At 46.9% G+C, this 24,376-nt stretch overlaps 1 protein-coding gene and 1 long non-coding RNA gene across 21 annotated transcripts in view; one reads left to right on the forward strand and one right to left on the reverse strand.

Annotated features, from left to right (window-relative positions):
• The window catches only part of LOC132446056 (uncharacterized), a 173,949-nt gene that overhangs the window by 82,877 nt on the left and 66,696 nt on the right, over positions 1-24,376 (forward strand). The window lies entirely within an intron of this gene.
• tcf7l2 (transcription factor 7 like 2) overlaps positions 1-24,376 on the reverse strand; it is a 101,602-nt gene that overhangs the window by 57,642 nt on the left and 19,584 nt on the right. For all 20 annotated transcript variants that reach the window (XM_060036133.1, XM_060036138.1, XM_060036135.1 and 17 more), the window contains one exon: positions 5,302-5,403. In XM_060036133.1, coding sequence (XP_059892116.1) covers positions 5,302-5,403 — 102 coding nt within the window. The remainder of the gene's footprint in view (positions 1-5,301; positions 5,404-24,376) is intronic.

Below are 24,376 nucleotides of genomic sequence, written 5' to 3' on the forward strand. Positions count from 1 at the left end.
AATGCACATCTCCGGAGAGAGAGGGGAAAACAACGCTGTTTGATCGGTTGTTGTGCTGTCCAGCTGTTATTCCTGTGGGGCACTCCTCTTATACTCTTTTCTTCAGGAGTTGAACAAGTGAGAGTGAATAGATGAATATAACACAGAGGGGAGGGTTTGTGTGTTCATTGGGTAAAACCTCAGGTATACCTTGCTCATTAAAAGAACAAGATTCCATCACTTCCTCTGTGCCAATTACCATACACTTGGAGCTCGCTCTCTCTATCTCTCCCTCACACACACACACACACACGCACGCACGCACGCACGCACGCACGCACGCACGCACGCACGCACGCACGCACGCACGCACGCACGCACGCACGCACGCACGCACACACACACACACACACACACACACACACACACACACACACACACACACACACACACACACACACACACACACACACACACACACACACACACACACACACACACACACACACACACACACATTTCTTTTATGTCTCCCTTGACGCAACTCACAAACTCTGACATGCACACACACACACACACACACTCACAGTCAGGAAATGGTTAACCCCCCTCCCACTGCCTGGGAAAACAATAGAGATATTGTCTGACCAGGGCTAGACTCTGAGGCAGTGTGTGTGTGCGCATGTGTGTCTGTTAGATACCCAGAGTGCATATGGAAGGCTGTGTGTGTGTGCGTGTGTGTGTGTGACCCAGTTCTCAGCACACGAGTCTGGTTGTTTGTTTTTGTGTGTTGAACTTGTTTTTAACGGTTTGAACTTAAATCTTTATTACTGTAGAAGTCCTTCGGCTTGAACACGGAAATGGAATACGACTTTCAAATGTAGTTTGATACTCATAGTAGTATATCATTATATAACGTGATAGTGGTATGTATATATAACATTATATAATAGTGGTATGTATAAAAATAATGAGACACCACACACACGCTCTCCCCCCCTCACAAACACACTCACCAAAACACACACACATTACCCTAGACAAACACACACACACACACACACACACACACACACACACACACACACACACACACACACACACACACACACACACACACACACACACACACACACACACACACACACACACACACACACACTCACACCTACCTTGCATTAACCTTTACCAAATATGCCACAGCTGTGAGTACATTTGAACCACCTCTAAAGAAACCCCATTCAGAGCGTATCTCGTTTCGGTCATGTGACGTACGTTCAAGTAAGAGGATACGAGGGCGGGTCAATGTTTGGGACGGAGGAGATTCGCTTGGTTTTGATTCGTGTTTGTCTTCTGCTCACTTTCTAATTAGATCAAAACCTATTTAATGTGTTGTTATTGGTTGAAATATTAAGGTGATTCAATTTAGATCAAATATAAGGGCAAAAAAAACATAATGCTACATTTTAATTTAATATTAAGTCCAAGCAATAGCAGCAATTCCCAGTGACCCAAGTCAGAAAAACTCAAACGCACCTAAACTGTGGGCAGAGATAAAACAAAGAAGACCGTTTCCTCCCTTCACGCGCCCCCTCCTAAAATATTAGACATCAATAGAGACATAAATATTGGATAACTTCCAGCCAGTGGCGCTAAAAGTTCAACGGCAGTGAGTTTCAAAAGCAGCCTGCGGCAGGGGACGGCCACTTCAAACACGGCCCCCCAGCACTGCTTAAGACCACTGAGGACCGGGGCGTTCATCCCACCACGGCCCCCCCACACCTGTGCCCAGTCCGCAGGGAGAGAGGAGGGCCAGCGAAGGACAGAGGATGGGACCTCACACGGATGTGTATGGAGGTCCAGTCAGGTTCTCCCCATTGGCCCCCCTAATCAGCGGGGACTGATTTGTTTGAATTAAACAGTATTTGAAGATTCAAATAGAGACATTCTAATATTTACGTCTTTATTGGCGTTTATCTCAAATTAACTTCATATTCACTTGGTTTTATTGGCGTCTCCCTCCCTCTCATAAAGTGAGTGTATTTATAATCCCTCTCACGCTGGAGTAACTCGAATTTAACAAGTCATTGGCACGCATCATATCTTTGTCGAAAATGAAACTCTTTCCCGAGGCATCGCCAACTTCTTGTTATCCATTGGGGCAGTATAGTTTTAGTTTATTGAGGACAATAAAATGTGGTTCCCGCCACTCAAAGATAAATTAATATAAATCGTGACTCAATGCAGGACTCTGTACTTTCGTTTGCTGTGTATGTCACAAAGAAAACAACAGCAAAAGCCAACATCCAAATATTGCTGTAAAAGGTCCCTTAATGTATCTATTCAACTCCAAATATAAACTTATCTTATCTGAATATAACATCTTAAGACGGAGTACCACCATAGGACGAGATACCCAACGTGGTGTCGATATGATGCCACTAAAAGGACACCGAATGATGAGTAAAACATCGCCTGGCCGCGTCGACGCAACAAACTTTGTCTCCTCAAACTTTGCTTCTATACAGCCAGGGCTCACTATACATACAGCTACCGCCTGGATTCCCATCAGTCCCGCTTGTAGCGTTGGTTGTGGTTTGTTTTGACAGACTAGAGGTCATCTGAACTTCAGATCTTCTCATACACATCCGTCCGCCGCCTCGACTCTTGGCTCTCAGCGCTGCAGCCACCCCCACTGGGCTCGGCTGGGTCGCGAGAGGGCAACAGAAAGATCGGCCCGGCTACCGTTTGTAAAGTGGTCTAAGTAGTCAAGGTTCGGAGAAGTGGCGAGGAGGGAGAGGGCCGACAGTGATGGTGGTGGTGGTGGTTGTGGTGTGATGACATCACCAGCGGCGTTGCCCGCGGTAACCGTGCCTACAGGTCTGGAGGTTCTGCAGCAGGTATGATGCAAACAGAGGAAACCTTCCATCCTTCACTCAGACAGGGGTGATGGAGAGACAGATACAGAGAGAGAGAGAGAGAGAGAGAGAGAGAGAGAGAGAGAGAGAGAGAGGAGAAATATACCCTGGTTGAGTGACAACTGACCGTAACAGGAACAATTCATAAAAACTAGTTTAGCCTGTCAACAACCACAACAACCTGACAAGAGAGACGTTTTTTTGCGGATGTATCCCAGTTAAACCACAGAATATAGGCTGCAAATATACAATAAATGGATGAAAAAATGTCATCAATTTGCTGGACAGATCTGACAAACCATTTGAAACACCCTAGCCTAACCACGAGACTGGCCTGACCACGAGACTGGCCTGACCACGATTTTACATCTCTACATGCTCAAGGTGTCGTGTTTAAAACACGTTGGGGAGAAGGAGATAGAGAGAGAGAGAGAGAGAGAGAGAGAGAGAGAGAGAGAGAGAGAGAGAGAGAGAGAGAGAGAGAGAGAGAGGGCTGTAGCAGTACAACATGCGTGTTGTGTAACGCTCTGAACCCCAGCGCTCAAAGAGAAGGCCGTCAGCCGGTCGGTATTTACAGACGCGTGAGTCATAGCAGCACAGGAAGAAAGTACAGGAATGTACCTGCAGCCGTACGCCGCTGCCTACAACCCTAATCACTTCACAGGAAAGCGTCCTTTTGTTTGTCCTCCTCCTCCTCCTCCTCCTCCACCTCTCCCCACCAGCGAGCTCTTAAAATATCCCGACAATATGGGACCCCCTCTGAACTCTTTGGTGTAAAAATATCGCCAGCACCAAGCTGGGCTTCTTGATGTTCGCACAAAAAATTATTTTTTGACAAGTGTATTTTTTTGGGTTGCACGGTTGAGTTGCTTGTTTTATTGTCTAAATGTACAGCCTTTGTACAGACGGGCGCTATTCTCATGTTCCCAGCCTCAAATTAAAGGGGTAATGATACCAACGCGCAGCCTCTCCGTGCCAACTTTCATTTACCATTGAACTGCGACGTATTCTAGGAGGTATTTATTGTTGACAGTAAAACCAACAGTGGTGATCAAATGTCCACAATGTGACTCACGCGGCTGTCGGTTGGGAATGGAAGGGTTGATGACCTTTATACCGCAAAATTCATTACCGGTTGACGATACGGGACTTTTATTTGAATTTGCTGCATAGAGTGTTATTACCAGAGCAGACCAACACTATGAACGCATGAGGATCTACAAAGGGGCCTGCGAAGAGTTTGCATTTCAAGAAAAAGGCAAAGTAAAGAAAAATAATAAAAAACAACTGCAAACAGAAGTAGCCGTGCCTATAGAGGCCCTGGTTAGAGGCCCAGAGCATTTCAAGTCGTCTCCGTACTCTTCATACCCTCCGTGGTTCCTCTCATCGATTTCCCGCCCTCGCTAACCCCGTGACCACATAAATAACACATCGCTACACCCAACCTTCTCTGTTGACCTCTGCCAATAAGCCTGCCTGGGGCTAGCAATCAAGCTCTTCTCTCACTGGTCCTGCCGGGTCCTCTGCGCCTCAGACGCAGGCCCGACTAAGATTTATGCCAATGGTTCTGTGTCCGTACAGTCAGTCAGTCAGTCAGTCAGTCAGTCAGTCAGTCAGACAGACAGACAGACAGACAGACAGCCAGGCAGACAATCAGACAGTCGGACAGTCAGTGCTGCCCCATGGCCTGTCCAGCCAGCTAGCCCGGTCTAACGTCATACTTGAGGTAGCCAGTGCTGAGATAACTCCCACGCTTCCCACAAAGCTAAGAAATTCGCTCTCTTCTTTGCTCTCCATGGGACAATCTCATGGAGCAACCAAGAAGACAAAACAGAGTGTCAACAGCATGGAGTTGATCTTAACAATTGTTGGATTCAGTAAGGGTCTAAGTCAGATTCTTCTTTCTGACATAACAAAGCAAAGACCAACCTGCTGTAACCGTCAGAAGAAAAACACCAAAACATTGGCTTTTCAGTATTCAATTGATTTGGGAATTTATTGGTTAGTTTTAGAGGAACAAGAGTCCTCCCAAAACTGCCCACATGTTAGGACAAAACTAGCCATGACAGTGGTTAACTGTCTTTTTTTTCAGTTAGTCAACAACATCCATTCAAAAAGGGAGGGGAAGTTATAACCCGGAAGAGGTTTTCCATAAGCAGGAAAGAAAAGGAGGAAAAGGAAGCTGGATTTTTAATAAAATAGAGAAACAAGGGAAGGAAGGAAGGAAGGAAGGAAGGAAGGAAGGAAGGAAGGAAGGAAGGAAGGAAGGAAGGAAGGAAGGAAGGAAGGAAGGAAGCAAGGCACGAATAAAGTCGGGAAAGAAGGAGAGAGGGGAGAAGTAGTGAAGGAAGGCTCCAGAGAGAAGAAGGAAGGTTACGACTGAGTAGCGGAGAGTTCTACTTACAACGATGTGTGCCGGAGATGGAGACCTGGCATCTTTAAGAGCCTGTCTTTGACTTTGGAGGCCTTGTTGTACATCTAGAAGAGGCCATTTCATCTGTAGGTACTGGATGGTGGAGAAAGAACACAGCGGGAGGGAAGAAAAAAACAAAACATGTCAGAGGCGAAATATAGACAACCACAAAACGTAAAAGGACAGAGAAGAGACAGGGACTTGTGTGGGGTGAGATCGAGCTGCCGCCTAAATTGATTTCTTAAATTATTAAACATCTATCAACTGAATGTTAACTTCTGCCCTGTATTAAGGCTACCATTATATCATTAGATGTCTTCCCAGTCCTTTTGTCCTTCAGAGGGTTTAGGGTTAGGGATTTATGTATTATGTGGCCCTGTGAAGCCCTTTGAGACTGTTACTGTGATGAATGGCATGAAATGTATGTGACCTGACCTACATTATTATCAAACGTTTTAGTAAATGAAACCACCAGTAAACACATCAACAAACATCATTGTCAATAAGACGATGATATCATTACATGAAAAGAACATTTAATTTAAGCTAACCAGAAGCAGTATTGCAAAATGGTTACAGAATTTTACCAGAGATGGTGCTCTCCCTTGATTTAGACTTTTAGGACATACTGCCCCTTTAAAAAGCAGGAAGGCAGTATTATGTGCAGGACACGCACACAGAAGCCCTGTAAAGCTAAATTATACATTGTTACTACAGTAAAAACTATCCCGTTTAGCAGCCTGCTCCCAGCGGTCGGTAAAATGGGAGATTAATAATGGACTAGGAGGTTGAAAAGGGATGTTGCATTTTCAGAAAGTGAACACCGGATCTATACAGAGGAGGTGAGTCATTCACTTTGCTAGGTGGATGTAAGGCGGGGTAGTGGACCTAAATGACCTAATGCCACGCCGGTGACCGTTGGAGATAAAAATGAATTTTATTAGCAGCAGCCAGAAGAACTCATAAAAAGTTTAAACCGAGGCGCCTCGACCCATCCCTCTGCGGCTGTACCTCATGACTCCACTCTTATAAATGATTGACTCTGCCTTTATCAAAATCCTCTCCTTGCCTCTCCGTCTCCCTCTTCTCCCTCTCAAGCGCAGAAACACATGGGCCAAAGCGTCCACGAGGAGACGGTCTGACACCCTGATTTGTGGGGTTATATCGCAAGGCCACTAATTAGGCTTCAGCGCTAAACCGATTGCTCTAACACTTCAATACCTGTGTGCCCGCAAACAAGCCTTTTCATTCTTTTATGGATACAGGTAGTCTAGATTCAAGCTGTGTGTGTGTGTGTGTGTGTGTGTGTGTGTGTGTGTGTGTGTGTGTGTGTGTGTGTGTGTGTGTGTGTGTGCGTGCGTGCGTGCGTGTGTGTGTGCGTGTGTTTGTGTGTGTGTATGTGTGTGTGTCTGTGTGTGCGTGTGTGCGTGTGTGTGTGTGTGTGTGTGTGTGTGTGTGTGTGTGTGTGTGTGTGTGCGTGTGTGCGTGTGTGAGTGTGTGTGTGTGTGTGTGTGTTTGCGTATTTAAATCAGTGGTAATTATCCAAGAGTTCCCTCCAGGGTGTCTGCCAGGCCCTCCCTTGGCCTGGGCTACAGCATGTACCAGGATAAATAAAATCCCTTCCATTACTACTCATTGACGCCCCCCAGGAGGGACTTTTACTGCTAAACACAGAGGTTGGTTTACACTTGTTTATACGCGTCCTCACAGCCCGCTCTCCAAAAAAAATGGAGGGGGGAGTTAAGGCGTTAAAGTTTTGGTCTTGGGGATCATCCCACTAAAAAAGAAAAGGACAAGGGCAAATACGCCTTGATGCCCCCGGGTTAGAGTCCCACCAGGTGATGTTACCCCCTCTCTTCCCCCACCAACCACTGTACTGTAAAACAATGATGAAGCTGTGGTGTTGGCGGCTTGTCCTGTAATGTTTTTAGAGACCTTTTTATATTGGTCCTTAATTGCTGTGAAGTCAACACGGACACGAGGAGGGAGGGAGGGAGGCGGGGGAGGCGGGGGAGAGAGAGGAGGGGGACTCTTGGAGTGTTAAGGGTGCGAGGGAAAGCCGAGAGTGTGAAGTGTGCTGTGATGTGCAGTTTGAGGTTATTCAATACAGCATCCGGCTGTGTCAGAGAGTCCTTGAGAGCGGGCCGGACGGTGGAGGACCCCTGCCGACGTCTTTATAAAGACTTCACAACACACGCTGGACTCCACCAGTGTTTCAGTGTGGATCTTTTTTATACAGAAAGGCGAAATATAAAAAACACATTTTGCTGTAAACTGTACACTGGAAGTGGCACTGTTTGTAGAGGTGAGGGCTGGAAACGGGTCTGATGATGTCAGCCCATGGCGTAAGAGCATGATGTAAGCAGGTCAGATGATTTGCATAACTGTGCACATGGAGCCATTGATAGGCTGGATCCATTTCTGATGACGCGAGGTGTGTGCTGGGTATGAGCACAACGTGTAGAACACTGTGAGCCCTCCCTGTTTTGTGTTAAACGACTCATGCGCTTTTGTGAAAAGAGTCACTGTGGTTTTGGCGCTCCAACCGTAAATTAAAATGTACTTTTAATTAATCGTGAAGTAAACTTCATTCTTTTGTGGTGAGCAAGCGGGTGGTAATGGGAGCAAATGTAGGTTGATGAGAGTTATAAATTGGGAAAAGTACATAAGTACGTAAAACTGCAAGGTTGTTGCATATTGGGGCTGTAGCTTGCAAATCCAATCGTATTTTCAAACAAATGCAGCGAACACTTGCAAAGATGCAAAGAGTCAGCGACCGTGCCCAAGAGCTAAGTGAAAGGTGACCCACTGGTGGGGGAGAAAACCAAACAAGACGGATAGTAACAGTCAACTCCCAAGTCAAGTCAAGTCAAGAGAGAGAAGGCAAATAAGATAGCTAAAGAGTAAAATAACAGAAACGAGATGGGAGAGAAAGACAGCACACGAGAGACAAAGAAAGAAGGAGAGAGAGGGAGAAGAGAGAGAGAGAGAGAGAGAGAGAGAGAGAGAGAGAGAGAGAGAGAGAGAGAAAGGACAGAGACAGACGGAGAAAGAGAGAGAGCGAGAGAGAGAGAAAGAGAAAGAGCGAAGGAGGGTAATAGGACACATGCCCCGACAAGCGCCTCCACTTCAGCCCAGCAAATGTTCTCACACACTAATCTCGCCTGCAGGTTCCACGAGCATGCCAAGGAAAACCAAGCGCTGGCAAGCACCCCACCACCCACTGTACTGCACCACCCCTACCCCAAGGCTGCCCCCCACCCCACCGACGCCATGGTCTTCCATGGCCGCCTTTTTCTCACTCCAGACCCCCCCCCCTGCTGTTAGTCGCCCCGCCAACGGACATGCTGCCCAGGCTTGAGTAGGCCGTGACCTTTGACCCCCCCCCCCCCCCCCCTCCTCCAACCCCTCCTCCTCCTCCTTCTCTCTCCAGGCTGAAAACTTCCCTGCTATGAGGGGGGGCCTCTCGGTAACTCAAGAGCCATTCCGATGTGACAAATTACTGTGCAGTTCCAAGATAACTCTCTCTCCCTCCACCTCACTCTTCCTGTCCTAGCGCTGCCATCCCACACACACACAGACACACACTTAAAAAATAAACTCCCCAATAAACTTGCAGCTGATGAAGATGGGTTCTCCCCAAAGCCAGCTCACTTACTTTCTCTCCCTGCCCCTAGCCTGAGCAACCGCACCCCCCTTCCTCCTCCCCCCTCTCCCCCCTTCCTCCTCCCCTCTCTGCCCACACTCCTCACAACTCTCCCCCTCCTGCTAGCCGATCTCCCCACTCCTCCTTGCCGCTCTCCCCCCTCCTCTTCGCCTCTCTCTCCCCTCCCCTGCCTCTCTCCCCCCTCCTCCTCCCCACTTTCCTCTCCCAGTCGATCGCACAATAGGAGCTGAAAGACTCAATTGTCTCTGATGAACTGAAAGACAAGAGCCTTGTCCAAGTCTTTACACAAGGATGAACTCCCTCACTCTCTCGCCCCTCTCTATGTCTCCCTCCCAAACCATTTCCCTTTCCCTCCCTCCATCTCTCTCTCTCGTTCTCATTGCTTAATCTCCTGGAAGAAGTATCTGCTCTCCTGGATGGTTAGTATATTTTATCCCTCCATCTTTATAGATTACTCCCCATATACTCTTTAAACACCCACTCCAAAATCCATTTTCCCAGTAAACAAAACATTACAAAAAAAAAAAGTTGATCTTCAAAATAGGGATGTTAATGATTAATCATTTATCGATTAATCTCTGTTGAGAATTTAACTGATAAAAAATGTATTAACCGACAATGTCGGTTTTATGAACCATTTCTTAAAACATGTGTTTGGTTTTGACTGCCGTGTTATTCTAGAAATGGCAGTAGTTGCACCACATTTGACATTGTTTTGTTTGGCGGCACCATTTGTTGAATGAAGGACAGGACAAGAAGACAGTTTCGAGTGAGAAAATTGGTCGTACCTCATAAATTAATGTTTCGCAAAAACATATGTTGGAACTGACATATGTGTTTTATCTTATTATCTTATAATCGATTATTTATCGTCAACGTGTTCAACGATCAGTGTATTTAAAGACCCGGTCGGTTTGAGCGCTCCCCCGTACCCGAGTCTCTGCTGCTCAGCCAATGTCTGGCATGTGACCAGCGAGTCTTAACCCACATATACACCCACTGTCAACGCAGTGCAAACAAGCCCCCCCCCCACCACCACACCCGGACCCAGCGGCCCACAGCCCCAGCAGCACCGTCTATGACAGATAGAACGCTATGGCAGGAGACCAATTGGGTGGGGGGGCAGGGGTGAGGGGGGCAGCCTGGCAGACACACAGCATCCTAACATGTCCTTGCCAAACGCCAGCGGTTCCTGGTTTAACTGGCCCACACACTTTTTTTGGCTGCTCCGGTACCCATGGGGACAGGACAGCCCGACAACACCACCGCACCCAGCGACTTCACTGCGGCCCCTCTCCATATACATTCTCCAGAATGTGCAATGTTGAACGTGTCCTTGTGGTCATTTTAATGCATTTCAACACATTAGTGTGTTAAGATGCAATCCAATGGCCACACGATTGCGATTAACGCTCAAGTTACGTTGGATGCTTGATTGAAGGCAATGCCTTTGTAGGCGTTGATTGTTCACAACCTCACTTTGGATGAAAGTGTCTGCCAAATGATGAATGATAATAAAATGAAAGATCAAACTGCAGAAACCTTGCCTGTACGTCTAGTGACAGACAACAAACACAAACGATGAGTCAATCAAGCAATCCAAATAACTTAAACTGTGCGCAAATTCTAGAGCTTGTTTGGTTAATCTAATTATTAGCCATAGCAAACGTAGGGCCTTAATGGCTGATCGTCATGAAGTCAGCCATTAGCTGCCAGCCATTTGCAGCTAGAAGCCCTTTAATTGCTGCCTACCATGGACCAACAAGGCTACAACCAGGCATGCTGGTTTTGTTTTGGATTAAAAGGCATAAGCTCAGAGACAGTGGGTCCTTGTGTGCCAACGATGGCTCCCAGACAGCGGTGTGGGTTCCAACGGGACCCCTGGGAGCAGGGATAACATCCATCTACAGACTGGCCCCCAAAATAACCACATGGTTCAGGATCCATGTGTCCGTGTTTATAATATCCATCACAGAGACGCAGGAGAAATTATAGAAGGAGAAGATGAATGGATGGAAGAACAGGAGGACATTTTGGATGGATTCAGATTGTTTGAATGATGAGTGATATTTTTCCATGGCTTTATTCCTTGGCTCTGAGAGAGAGAGAGAGAGAGAGAGAGAGAGAGAGAGAGAGAGAGAGAGAGAGAGAGAGAGAGAGAGAGAGAGAGAGAGAGAGAGAGAGAGGGGGGAGAGAAGTGAAATATAATATGTGCCCTCTGCTACTTTCGATATGACTGTACAACCTTTAGCACCAGCCAGGCAGGGCTGAACCGTGCCCACCTGGTTTTCCATACAACTCATATCTGGGGTTGACGTGGACACGCGAGATGAGCTCAAGGCTCAGGTTAAAGTTGGAGTGGCACTAAATGGAAAGCAGCATCAGTCACTCTACTGTATTTGTTTCTTTTTAAGCTTCTGTTTGGTTTTATTGATTTGTTTAAACTTAATTTAGTTTTAGAACAGCAACAACTAATATGATCATTATTGTACGAATGAGGGAACTTAGGGTAATGTAATAAAGGAACCATTATTACGTTTATTAAGTGATATAAAGTTAACAGAAGTCATCCAGAATCAGTTAGCTCAAGGTCGCTCACAGCCTGCTGGGGATTCAGAGGGGCGTTGATCCTGCAACCTTTCCCCTCAGAGTTTAATACCAACCACCCTGCACCTTTGGGGAAGTCAAGGATGGTTAATAAAGCACACTTGAACTAGAGCCAATGTGATTCTATGCACTGTTCATTCCCCCCCCCCCTTCCCATTTAGGGCAACCATGCAAATTACAGGGGACATCTCTCGCACGGTTCCAACACTCACGCTCCTGGCATGAAGAGCTTTATTTAAATCATCAGATGATCAAGGCTGGGACGCAGATCCAACTCAATCTGGGCCGCTCAGAGTCGGTTTAAAAGATTACTCCATCTTTGCTAGTCGTGTGTAGCCGTTTATGAAGAAAAGACGAAGAAGGAGGAGTCGGTGGAGATCTGAAAACGAGCTGCAGACACCCACTAGGTGTCACGGTCTGTACTGCAGGTGCACGGGAAGACGTGCTCATGTGCTTAAACAAACACATCAATTGTCTGGGTGGGGAGGGTAATTTTGTGTAATTTAAGGAGGGGGGAACCTAATGCAAGCCAGACCTCCTCAAATCCCCCTGGTTATAAAATAAAGGCCCCTCTCCATGTAATATACTGCTCGGCTGTGTGTGTGTGTGTGTGTGTGTGTGTGTGTGTGTGTGTGTGTGTGTGCGTGTGCGTGTGTGTGTGTGTGTGTTTGCGTGTGTGTGCGTTTGCCTGCCTCTGTGCGTGTGCTTGCCTCTGTGCGTGTGCTTGCCTGTGTGCTTGCGCTTGTGCTTGCATGTGTGCTTGCGTGTGTGCACTTGTGTGTGTAGCAGACAAAAGATAAGGGAATAGATTTGTAAGAGCTACATACCTAAAAAACAAAAAAGGGGAAAAAAGTGAAAGAAAACGTAGACAAAAGAAGTCGGAGCTAAAAACTGGGTAAAAGTTAGTCCACACCAGAAGGCCCTTCACTAAGGCTTTAGTTCTTCTAATACACATTTTATGAGAAGATATATTTAAAAAAATAAAAGCCCCCACCAGCTCTCATAGCCAGAGGCGTTTTGCAACCAGGAAAATAAAAGCGGAATGTGGGAAGGCCTGGGGTTTGAGAGCCCCGGGGCTGGGGGGGAGGTGGTGGGGGGATTGGGGAGGTGGTCCTTCGGGCCTGTATTTACTCCAAAGCCAGAACCTCTGGGAGCAGAAAGGGGAGTCAGGGGTAGGGAGGGGGGGAGAGTGGAGGTTCTTCTGGCCCTTCACTGTACTGTAGCAGCCGACCTGCTCCTCAACCCTCCTCTCTCCCCCTCCCCCCATCCAGGCATCCCTCCCCCAACGTGCTCCCCCAACCCTCCTGTCTTCTCTATTTCATTACTATCCTTCAAAAACCAACAAGCACACTTATAGATTCAATAAATAAGCTTATGCCATTTGATGGTCACTATTATCCAAACCATCTGACAATACCCTGAGTGCATACAATAATAGCATGGTCGGCCCCAGTGGGAATCAAACCACTAACCACTGCAGTGTTGATAGGTGAATGGATAGGTAATGCTAACCAACTTTAAATGCTAGCAAACCGGCCAGTTGATACCTTCCTCGACAATGCTCAATGTCTTCAGTTCGAAAGGTTAGGGTTCTTTGTGAGTGACTTTACTTAAATATACACATCGGAACTCTGGAGTGTTATCAGGCCTGTAGTGGAAGTGAGCTACACTCTCTTGAACGCAGCTCTCAAAGATAAGCATGGTCGTGCTCCTGGCGCCGTTTGTTTAGCAGGTGTGGACAAATGCGCTGTTCAAATACCAGCTGCTTGAGCAGAGAGTTTCAAATTAGTCCTGAAAGTGCAACCAGGGAAGGTCTAAGCTATTACTGAAAGCCCAAATGTCAGTCCAGTTCTATTATATATGGCCAACAGTCAGAAATAAACTAGAAATAAACTCTACTGAAATCTTAAAGGATAATTAGATAAAAGCAGAAAACAACTCGCCTAAACCTCGCATTAATGCGTAACCCCACATTAACCACAGATGGGACAGGGCATGCAACACACAACATCAAGGCCAACAAAGTAAACAAGACTCCCTTACTGATTGGGGGCATGTTCCACCCTGTCTCCCCTCCTCCTCCCTCAAGTCATTAAGTGTATCTCTGGGCCGCTCTAAAAATAGAGCCTGGGGACTGAAGAGCCAGTGGGAGTGATTGTTAATGAACAGGCCAAATGCTAGCGTTTAGCATCAGGGGGTATCTAGAGCTATGCTAGGCTAACAGCACATACACCTAGCACCTTCTAGTTGGAGCTGGGTTGCTGAACTCCAAAGTCTGTTCTTGAATGTGACATTATGTTGACCTCCCCCTCTAAACCCTAACGTACAAGAAGAAAATAAGAAATGAACACTGTGGTTGTGACTCACACAAAAAAAGTGTGCTAGTATTGTATGGAAACATGTGGTGTCTAGTTCTAAGATTGTGCATGTTGTTTTCTCGTGTTTTAGATTGGAGTATTTATTGTAATTCAAACACGGGTGGTTAGGCTAACTGATGCAACATGTATCTAATACATATGAAAGGACCCCTCTCAGTTGATACTACTGCCAGTACAACTAGAATACCACCAGGTCTACCTTTACCTTCATCTACAGTCTCCCTCTTATGATGACCCCTGAACCCATGATAGTAAACCCCCCTAGTAATAAGAAAATCACTCTGTATTGAATCTGAAAATCTTGGCTCAACACTCATCCCCATCTCTAACGAGAACGCACTCACAGACCCCCATCACCACCAGACACTGACAACGGCTTCACCCGTGCCTCACCCGAGGTCAGACAACAGGAAGCAGGAAGTCGATCAACTCCACGCAATCAGCGCCTGTGTTTCTTATCGGGGGGGGGAGAGTTGGTGGTGGTGGTGGTGGTGGTGGTGATGCTGGGTTACCAGGAGAGTATGGCGGACTCTGGGGCCTTTGGCGAGGGAGAGCTGGGGAGTCGACCGCGGCGCCTACATCTCCTTCTCGAATATTCCATGTTTTGCCGCGTAGCGCTGGAGGAAGTGCTGAACGCTAGCTTTTGATGTTGGCAGTCTAGTTTTGCTTGACGCCAGTTCACTATGAATTAGTTAAATGGCAGGTTGAGTGTGAGGAAGCTCGGAAACAAGCCTTGCAGGAAGAGAATGTGTACGCTCAGGTTTTACAATGCCTCACATGCAGTCGAAGCGAGCGCACACCAACACGCACACACATGCATATACACACATTACCACCTACGCACATCTATGCTTCAGAAAGCATTAAGAGGAAGGAATCACACATATGTACAAGCAGGCAATTAATCTTCAACAAAGACTGGCACACAAGAAACAGGCTCTGTGTTGTGTGTTCTCAGTGTATTGGGCACACACACACACACACACACACACACACACACACACACACACACACACACACACACACACACACACACACACACAAATACACACACCTTGAAGACATTTTAGCTCCATATTCATGAACATGGCTCCCTGAGCAGGTCTGAAGCACAGAATAATTCTAATTCTAGGGTTTCTAGTCAAAATCGGGGGTACACATTCAGTCCATAGAATGCTAAAACAACCTAATTTAAATATAATATGATGCTACAGATGCTCTTATTACTATTTTTAACATTGTAATGAAACAGCATCTAACTTCATAGTTATATAATAAAGCTATACTATATAAAGCCTTTTTGAAGTTGTGTATGCATTATATTCCTGGAACTAAAGTCACTCACAGATCTTTTAGTTTTAAACAACTTATTTTAAGTAGCATAATAAAATGTTTATATTTCAATGTGATTAAATGTTCCCTTAACACAAAAAAGTGTATGGTTTAACTAATGAACACCCTGGTTTCTTCAGGCTTCAGCAATATCAAATTATATATCGTGAATAATATCGATATCAAAAAATAATCGTGATAATAATTTTTGCAATATTGCCCAGCCCTACAGTCAACAGTCAATTACATTACTATCTGCACAACCTTTAATCTTCAACAGAACAACAAACTAAACATCCTCAACCCACTTGAGTGTTGGCCGAAGTGTTGTTGGTCCCGTGACTTGCTCCAATGTCACCCTGGTCTTTCTACCCCATTAAACGTATCATTATAGTAGCCGATTTAGTATGCGCTCGCCGGGCTGCACTAGCTTAATGAATACGTAAGTCATAAGGAGCAGCTTAGAGGACCTCATTAAAACAGGAGATGCTACCAGGACAATAACACCCTGGGCGGGTGAGGGGAGGCTGGCTGCTGCTCGGCTCAGGCCAGAGGAAGGTGGAGGATGGTAGGTGAGTAAACCTCTGTGCCGCATCCCCCCCCCCTCCCCCAAGCACCCAACCACCCTCCACGTCACTCCATAACCTGAACAAGTGGCCCCCGGCAAATCACCTCAGCCAATGAGGCCCTGATGTGCCCTCTCCTTCACCCCCCCTCCACCTCACACACACACACACGCATAGGAGATAAACACACCCACGCAGGGAGGGCTCATGGTTAATTACCGCTGAATCATATGAGGATCCATCCATGCCCCCATCGCAAAATCATTAACCCTCATATATACAGTATATTTACAAAGATACGCACACTACCTCCCTCTCCTCCCCTGCAACTAAAGCATGGTAACACAAGCCGATTATTGATGACCCTTTAATATGGTGTTTTACAACGTCCCCCCGCCCTCATTTCACAGTGCAGAGCAGGTGATTAGTGAGCTCCAAGCAGTCAGTCGGCTAAACGGGATGGAGGAGGGACAGGGATGCCATCTTTTAACATCATCATCTTAAATCACAAGATTAAATGTTTAAAGGCAAGTATCACAATAACAAACAACGACGAAAAAAATTACAATATTAGGAACTAGGTGCGTTGTCGTGTGCATTTTCTGAAGAAAATGTGTGGCTGCCTAAGCCAACTCGTCGTCTGTGCCATTTTCAGCACCAAGTTTCAAGTCCCTAGGTGTTTTCAAGGTTATCCAAAACTTTAACGTACAGAAATGTGTATTCAGGCAGACTTTATGGGTCCTTGAGGCAAAATTGTTTAGCATGTTAATAATAAGGTCCAGATACCAGGTTTCATAAATCTATGTCAGACGGGGTAGGGGGGCGGATTGTTTGACTGACCATGAGTTAAACCCCCCCACTGTGGTAAAAGTGGTGCTTAACCTCTTGGAGACCTGCCTACTTCCGGTTTCCATATGTGTGTTAAATTTTACAATGACCACACGAGTCCCACATTTCAACGTCTCTCTTTCCATAATAATTATTTAAAAGAAGAACAAACCCAAAGTAATCCATTTTTTGGCATCCGTTCGTTCGGGGAAAAGAGCTCCCGAAAACGAGGCGAAAGGATAACAAAAATAACCTGACAACAGGCTGGCTCGCTTCGCCAGGTTTTTATTTTCTTCTCCTACCTCCTCCTCATGCTTCCTCGTAGCCTAGCCCCCCGTATGAACACCCCTCGGCCAGAAATCCCACGTCGCGATAACCCGTCAATAACGAACTGAGGCCATGTATTGATCAGTCTAATTTCGCATCTATTAGCTGGGGAGCGCGCGCTGTTTCTGGGGGCGATGGGGGCAGGCAGCCAGGGATGGAGATCATTACGACCGGTGTTTCACACACAGGCCGTGATTGACGTGGAGATAGCGGCCCCTGCAAAACACTGCCGTAATGAGGATGATGATTATGATGATATGCCAACCAAAAGGGGGGATGGAGATGTATCTATGAGGGAAGAAGGAAGCAGCAGAGGGGGGCAAAGGGAGGAAGAAGAGAAGAAGGAAGAGAACCCACGCCAGGCGTCTTTATGCTCTTATTTACTATCTGGCGGCGTCAGAGCGGCTTGGGGCATGGAATCTAGAGGAAGGCGCTGTTTACATGGTTCAAACCCTACAGGTTTGAAACATGTAAACAGCATGCCACTGACCAACACCCCTCCAATGGGTCGTTATCGTTTTGGTTTAATTGATGCAGTGCATTTCCACTGCATAACGAAACATTGCACTTCAAAAAGAGGCACGTGACCAAAACTCTGACTAAAATCTCTATACCATTAACCTCTTCATCACCATCTCAACCTCACCTCTTCCTCCATCTCCATCCATCACCTCCGCCTCCCTCTCCCTCCCTCCCTCCCCAGGAGAGAACTGGTTCATCTGAAAGCATTCTCTGACCGACCACTGTGTTGCCAACTAAGGCCTTTTACCTATTGCTAACCCCATCTATCTCCACCACCACCAGCGCCACGCACGCTGCCCCCCCAGCCCTGGTGCTGGTGAGTGGGGTTGGAGGGCGGTTGAGCCTGTCTTGGCATTGATGCAACCAGCTGCAATGTGTACCGCTGCCTGCCATCACACGCAGAGGGCAAGCTAGAGAGGGCAAGTGAAGAGAGAGAGGTACACAGAGTAAGCAATAGAGAGAGGGAGAGGGGGAGAGGGAAGAGTGAGTGCAAGGATGGGACTTCAATAGCATCAAAAAAGGAGGGAAAAGGGACAAGTGCATCTTTGTGTATTCTATCTGTAAGTCTACTGTTTGTTGTGTTGTTTAGGGGGGGGGTTGTACATTGTGACAGTTAGGTTCAAGAGAGGTGAGGGCATGGAGGAAAAATAAATAAATACAAATACAAGTCTGAGAAAAAAAAGAAACTTTGGCTTTAAAAACTATATGTTTTTGTCAGCTGAGGGATGCAGTGATGGGAGCATGGGGGGGAAAGAGAGGAGGGAAGGGGGGGAGCCCTCAGCCAAGCCATCTAGTTGAACAGGGAACTTCACAGTGGTAGCTGCCTTTCTATGCCTCTCCTTTTGATGTTACCTCCAAAGGAAAGGATCAAAGGCTCGGAGTGTGGCGTGGGGAAGTCCCTGCCTCTTAGCCTGCCAGCCTCGGATATATGCAAAAGGGGAGGGGGAAAAGAGAGAAAGAGAGACAGACAGAGAGAGAGAGAGAGAGAGAGAGAGAGAGAGAGAGAGAGAGAGAGAGAGAGAGAGAGAGACAGAGAGAGACAGAGACAGAGAGAGAGAGAGAGAGAGAGAGAGAGAGAGAGAGAGAGAGAGAGAGACTCTACAGAGCAGGTTTGCAGGGAATGTGGCTAAATAGCATGCTATGCTCTTAATGAGTGACAGGGGATGATGCAATCAGCCAGCTACGAGCTTGCTATTGCTAACAACCCAACAATGCATTTGTGTGCATCCGAGTGCACGACTGTCCACACGCGCCACAGAAAGTGCTGACGGTGTGCATGAGGTAAGATATTTGGATGAAGCGTTTGATTCCATGAGGAAGGGAGTGGGGATGTGGGAGGAGGGGATGTTTGTTACCTCCCTCCCCCATCCCGATCGTCCAAAAACATCAAGGGGGGGGGGGGGGGGGGGAGGTTGGGGGAGACTGTGTCGGCTTGAAATAAATATACAGTGTGTTGTTAAAGAGAGGACTAGGTAAACACACAGACACACAAAGTGAGCACAGCTCACTTTGTCTCTCACAAACAACACACTCAAACACAACACACACACACACACAGTGAGCACAGCTGGTCCGGAGAAGGTGTGCTAAAATTGACAAACCTCTACTAGAGACAAACAGACGTATAAAGAAACACACACACACAAACACACACACACACACACACACACACACACACACACACACACACACACACACACACACACACACACACACACACACACACACACACACACACACACACTCCCCAAGGCTATAGGATTAAGGGGTCCAGCTGGCTGACAGCAAGCCCTTCCTTCCCACGTATTCCGTCGATTTGGATCCTCACCCCCCCCTCCCCTCCTGCCCTCTATCCCACCGCCTATCCCCTACACGGCCCCTCCCACACCCAAGCCGGTCTGGAAGTCTGGCTGCCAACCAGGAAGTAAACACACCTGAGCTTTACATTGATTGGCACCAGGGCCCTTTCCCTCCGTACACACACTGGACCAATGAGAACACAAAACTAAATCAATTAGCACAGAAAACTTTAGGGCAACTCTGAGGAAACAATGCTGGGGCAAGGAAAGTACTAAGTAGTACTTGAAGGATTGCGGAGGGGGGGAGCGGGGTTGTACAAGAAAAGAGGCTAATTTAGAGAGGCACTTGGTTGTTTTAGAAGCGGGGGGGAAATGAAGTAGGAGGTGAGCAGGGTCAGAAATTAATGAGGGCTCGTCGTTGAAATGTCTGGAAAGTTGAGAAAAGTATGGGAAATCCAAGCCAGAAAGAATGAGAGAAGAACAAGAAAAGGGGGAAGAGAAAGAGATGAAGAGGATGAGATATGAAACCAACCCCTCCCAGAAAGCGCCCTAAAAGAAAACAACCGCCCAACGCAGCAAGCCGCAAATATCGGTTACAGTTACAGCAAATCAAATTCCAATCCGTCTCGCCCCTCATTTCAACCCCCTTTATGACAACTGTCACAAAATACACTTTATTCATATTTTAGAAAACGCCTAAAGCGTGTAAAAATAAAACAAAAAAAAGCAGTCGGCAGTGCTCGTGGCGCCCCTCATTACCATATCCTGTATGTACACCATCGACGAGCGGCCCGCGCTCAGCGATGCAGACGCCGCTGTCAAGGCGCTATAGGATCTAGACGTTAAAATAGCTCTTGACAAAATGGCGTCCACGCTTAAGTGGACGCGGGGGGGGCTGAGTGACAAGTCAGTCACGGCTTGTGGAGGAGCAGGCGATCTGAGAGACAAAACAAGCGAGCGAGCGAGGCTCGTTTCGAGGTTATGGTGGTGGTGGTGCTTGGTGGGTGATGGGGGTGATGGTGATCAGACCTAGAGCCTGTGAAAGCTGGGCTCGCGGGCCCTGCCTTGCTCCGATGGATGGCTAATGAGGGCGGAAAAGGGAGGGGAGAAGAAGGAAAAAAATCCATGCGGTGATTCGCTGTGATACCATTGACAGGGGCTACTCGCTATACCCCTACAGAGCTGCTCTCCTTGGGGTGGGATGGAGGGATGGAGGGATGGAGGGATGAAGGAGAGGAGGAGGAGGAGGAGAGAATGAGAATGAGGGAGAGGGGGATAGAAAAAAGGGAAAGAATAAGATTGAGTGGGCAAGAAAGGGAGAAAAACTAAAAGAAAAAGAGAGAACGAGGGGGAACGAGAACGAAATTCACAATGATGACACGTAAGTGCAAAAGAGCGATTAAGGATTTACTTTCAAACGGAGCAGCCATTGATCTTGCTTGATAGACCCGCAATAAATCAAACCGGCTTGACTCACATGAGAACAGGGCCTAATCCTGTAGTCAGATCCAGGAGAAGTCAGACCAAACCAGCTGTTAATTTAGGCTTTAAGAGATAAAGCAGCAGAAAGCCAACCTGATGTACCCTAGGGCAGGGGCTTACATCATCCCTGTAAAGCAATCAACTTATTGCCAGTTTGGAGAGGTAATCAGAACGCATGCTGAGAGAGAGAGAGAGAGAGAGAGAGAGAGAGAGAGAGAGAGAGAGAGAGAGAGAGAGAGAGAGAGAGAGAGAGAGAGAAGTTGCCAGGAGGAGGGTGACAGAAGAGAGAGACACAAGGAGAAAGAGTGAGGGAAGGACTGAGGAACTCTCCAGGTAGCTTGAGGTCAAATAGTAAATAAATAAATAACAGTAGCAAAGAGTATAATTAAATAACTAAGAAGAAACAGGCAGGAGAAAGAAGGGGGGCTGAGGTATAGTCCTGAAGTAGCATATGTTAAGAGTTAAATTAATACTTTTGTTTTTGTTTTGTTTTCCCTGGCTGTGTCAGTCTACAGGCCTGTGTAGCCATGGCCGACTGTGAAAACAGTGATGGCGCGAAGCACAATAACTTTGAAACCCACAGCTTGAAGCTAAACAAGGTCGCCAACACACAGGGCTAACTCCGTGATTTCTTCAGGGAAATGAACGGATCCAGGAGGAGTTCCAGCAAAATAAAAGCTCCCTTGTTCAGTTTAGCAGTGTTTGTATCCAGTACAAAAACTAGTCTTACTGTGATACACATCTTTCAAGTGAAGATGAGTGAGATTGGTCTTATGACTACAATGTCGCCCTTTCATTCCTTTTTTTTTTCATTTGATAATCTTACATTTGAGTCTAAATCAAATTAAGTAGTCAAATTAAATTCCAATAGTTAAAAACGCAATGAACCGCTGCTGTAATTGCAACATTCACAGGCTCATCCGTGACCTAGACCAACATAAACTCCCAGTAATCAACACGTTGACCAATTCCCCCATTGCAGCAGGTCCTTGGACGGCCGCTGGGATAAGAGGGAGCTGAGAAGGCGGAGAGACAAGGGCCTACCCCATGTCTACCACAACCACCACCACCACCACAGTCTCCTCCACACCACCCTATCATTTCCCTGGAGTCCGGCCCAGACGTGAAGCCCGTCCCCTGGGTCCGCTGCCACCTCGCCCCGGCCCTGCCAGCAGCGGTGCGGCTCAACCGCAACGTAACCATAGTAATTAAAATGGTTATTTTCGTTTGGCAGACCCAGAATGCTTTTATTTGACTTTCTCCTCCCCGCTGCTGCCTCCTGGTAGCGTTCTGGTGGGCAAAAGTGTCGCAAGACACGGCCCCCAGGCCGCGCAGGCCGTGCTGGTGTGTGTTTCCAGTGGTGTGTCCTGTGTTTGGAGATGCCGGCGTGCCCTCTGTGTAATCACGGTGCGTTTGTTAGTACGCTCCCCCTCGTCTAAACTGGGAGAGTGACGCCACAGTGGGGGCAGGATACACAGTATTCAGAAGTGTTTACACCACAGGCACACACACACACACACACACACACAATACTGAAGCACATACACTTGGTAAAACAAAAACACACACATACTCGCATGCACGCACACACTTGCTCAGTCACACAAGAACACATTGTTTACACACAGGTGCACATGTATATGCACAAACCAACACTAACATACACCCACGTATACATAAACACACATACACACACACACACACACACACACACACACACACACACACACACACACACACACACACACACACACACACACACACAGACGCAAACACACACACAGACGCCCTCATTAGCAAGCTTATCTGGGGTTCTTTAATGTCCTACTACTACACACCAGATCTGGTGTGAAATCTAATTTTGAGGCCTTGGAGGAGAGATGAGGAGAAGCAGACCTTGGACCAGGTCCAACAGAAACTACCTAGCAGAGCCCACACAAACACACACACACACACACACACACACACACACACACACACACACACACACACACACACACACACACACACACACACACACAGAAACACACTCAGAAAGACAGACATATGCAAACACACAAAGTAAACGTATGCTACCTCAGAGGCAAGCACACACAAACAAATGTGCAGGCACATTCGCAAACACACACATTGAGATATATAGAGACACACACACACACACAACACAATGTAAGCACATTCACAGACAGACGCACACAAACTCTTACCCAAGAACATAAGTCATGCACACACCTTGGTGCCAGCTTCACTCGTCGCCCCCCGTTACACTGCATGCACACAGGGATCACAAGCACCCGGCCTGCCGCACCCCAATTGAGTGACGCTTTGAGACACAGGCTTTGACATTGGCTGATTCCGGTGTGTGTGTGTGTGTGTGTGTGTGTGTGTGTGTGTGTGTGTGTGTGTGTGTGTGTGTGTGTGTGTGTGTGTGTGTGTGTGTGTCTCTGTGTGTGTGTGTGTGTGTGTGTGTGTGTGTGTGTGTGTGTGTGTGTGTGTGTGTGTGTGTGTGTGTGTGTGTGTGTGTGTGTGTGTGTGCGTGTGTGTGTGTGTGTGTGTGTTTGTGATATATTTATAATAAAAAGAAACCTCTCTACAGAGGATATTTCATCTCTTGCTCCTGTTTGCCCAGCTCTATCCTTGGTTTTGAAGACACGCCCTCGCCCACACAGAGACACGCCCCCTGGCCTTAAATAGGCTGCTCAGGCCCCTTGGCTGGCGGCTGCTCAGCCACCACGGAGGTCACACGTTTAATTATGCAGAAAACGCTAATCTCACCGGACAGATGGCCTCTCCCGATTACTTTATACCAAACTAAAACATTACCCATGTCAGTTGCCAAATTACAAGAACACAAACAAACTAAACCTGGGATCTGGTGCTCTGAGGAGGCGGGGGGGGGGGTTGTTTAGGGTCACATATTAGACTGTTGCCAAGCATCTGCGATTATTATGGAAATGTGAGAAAAATTCAACACCCCCACACCCCATCTCGCTGATGACTTAAGGCCAGAAGACAGTTTAGACACCTTACTGTGAGTGACAGTATAACAGTTATATTTGTTTCAATAAAATAATAATAGGCAACAAAATGTATACACCCAATACTAACAGATTGCAAAAGCAAGGCCAATGTTGATCCCATCAGTCAACGGTCGCCAATGTTTTCCTGAGCGTTTTAATGCCAATTATTCTATAAACGTTTTGGCTAAAAATTATTGAACCACACATTTTGGTTTGTGGTGTTTTTCCAAAAATGTACCAAGTACATGTATGCATGCTGTGCATATGGGGCCAATAAAACCACAGTGATTCGCAACACAAAAAAAAAAACACATCCCAAAAATTCCCAGAAGCTTTAACGGTTTGGGGTATGGGAAAGCATCAGGAAGCGCCCAGCAGCCTAGCAGAGGGGAAGCAGACAACCAGGGGTGCATGTAAGACCAGTTTGTTTGTCTCATAGAATAAGAAGCGAGCAAGAGAAAGGACGAGTGGCTTTTCTGGTTTCTTCCTAGCCTCCCAAAGGCATACATGCCGTTTTCGTTTTTTCTATCTAAAAGTA

Source organism: Gadus macrocephalus, chromosome 18, assembly GCF_031168955.1.
Source record: "Gadus macrocephalus chromosome 18, ASM3116895v1".
Taxonomy (NCBI): Eukaryota; Metazoa; Chordata; class Actinopteri; order Gadiformes; family Gadidae; genus Gadus; species Gadus macrocephalus.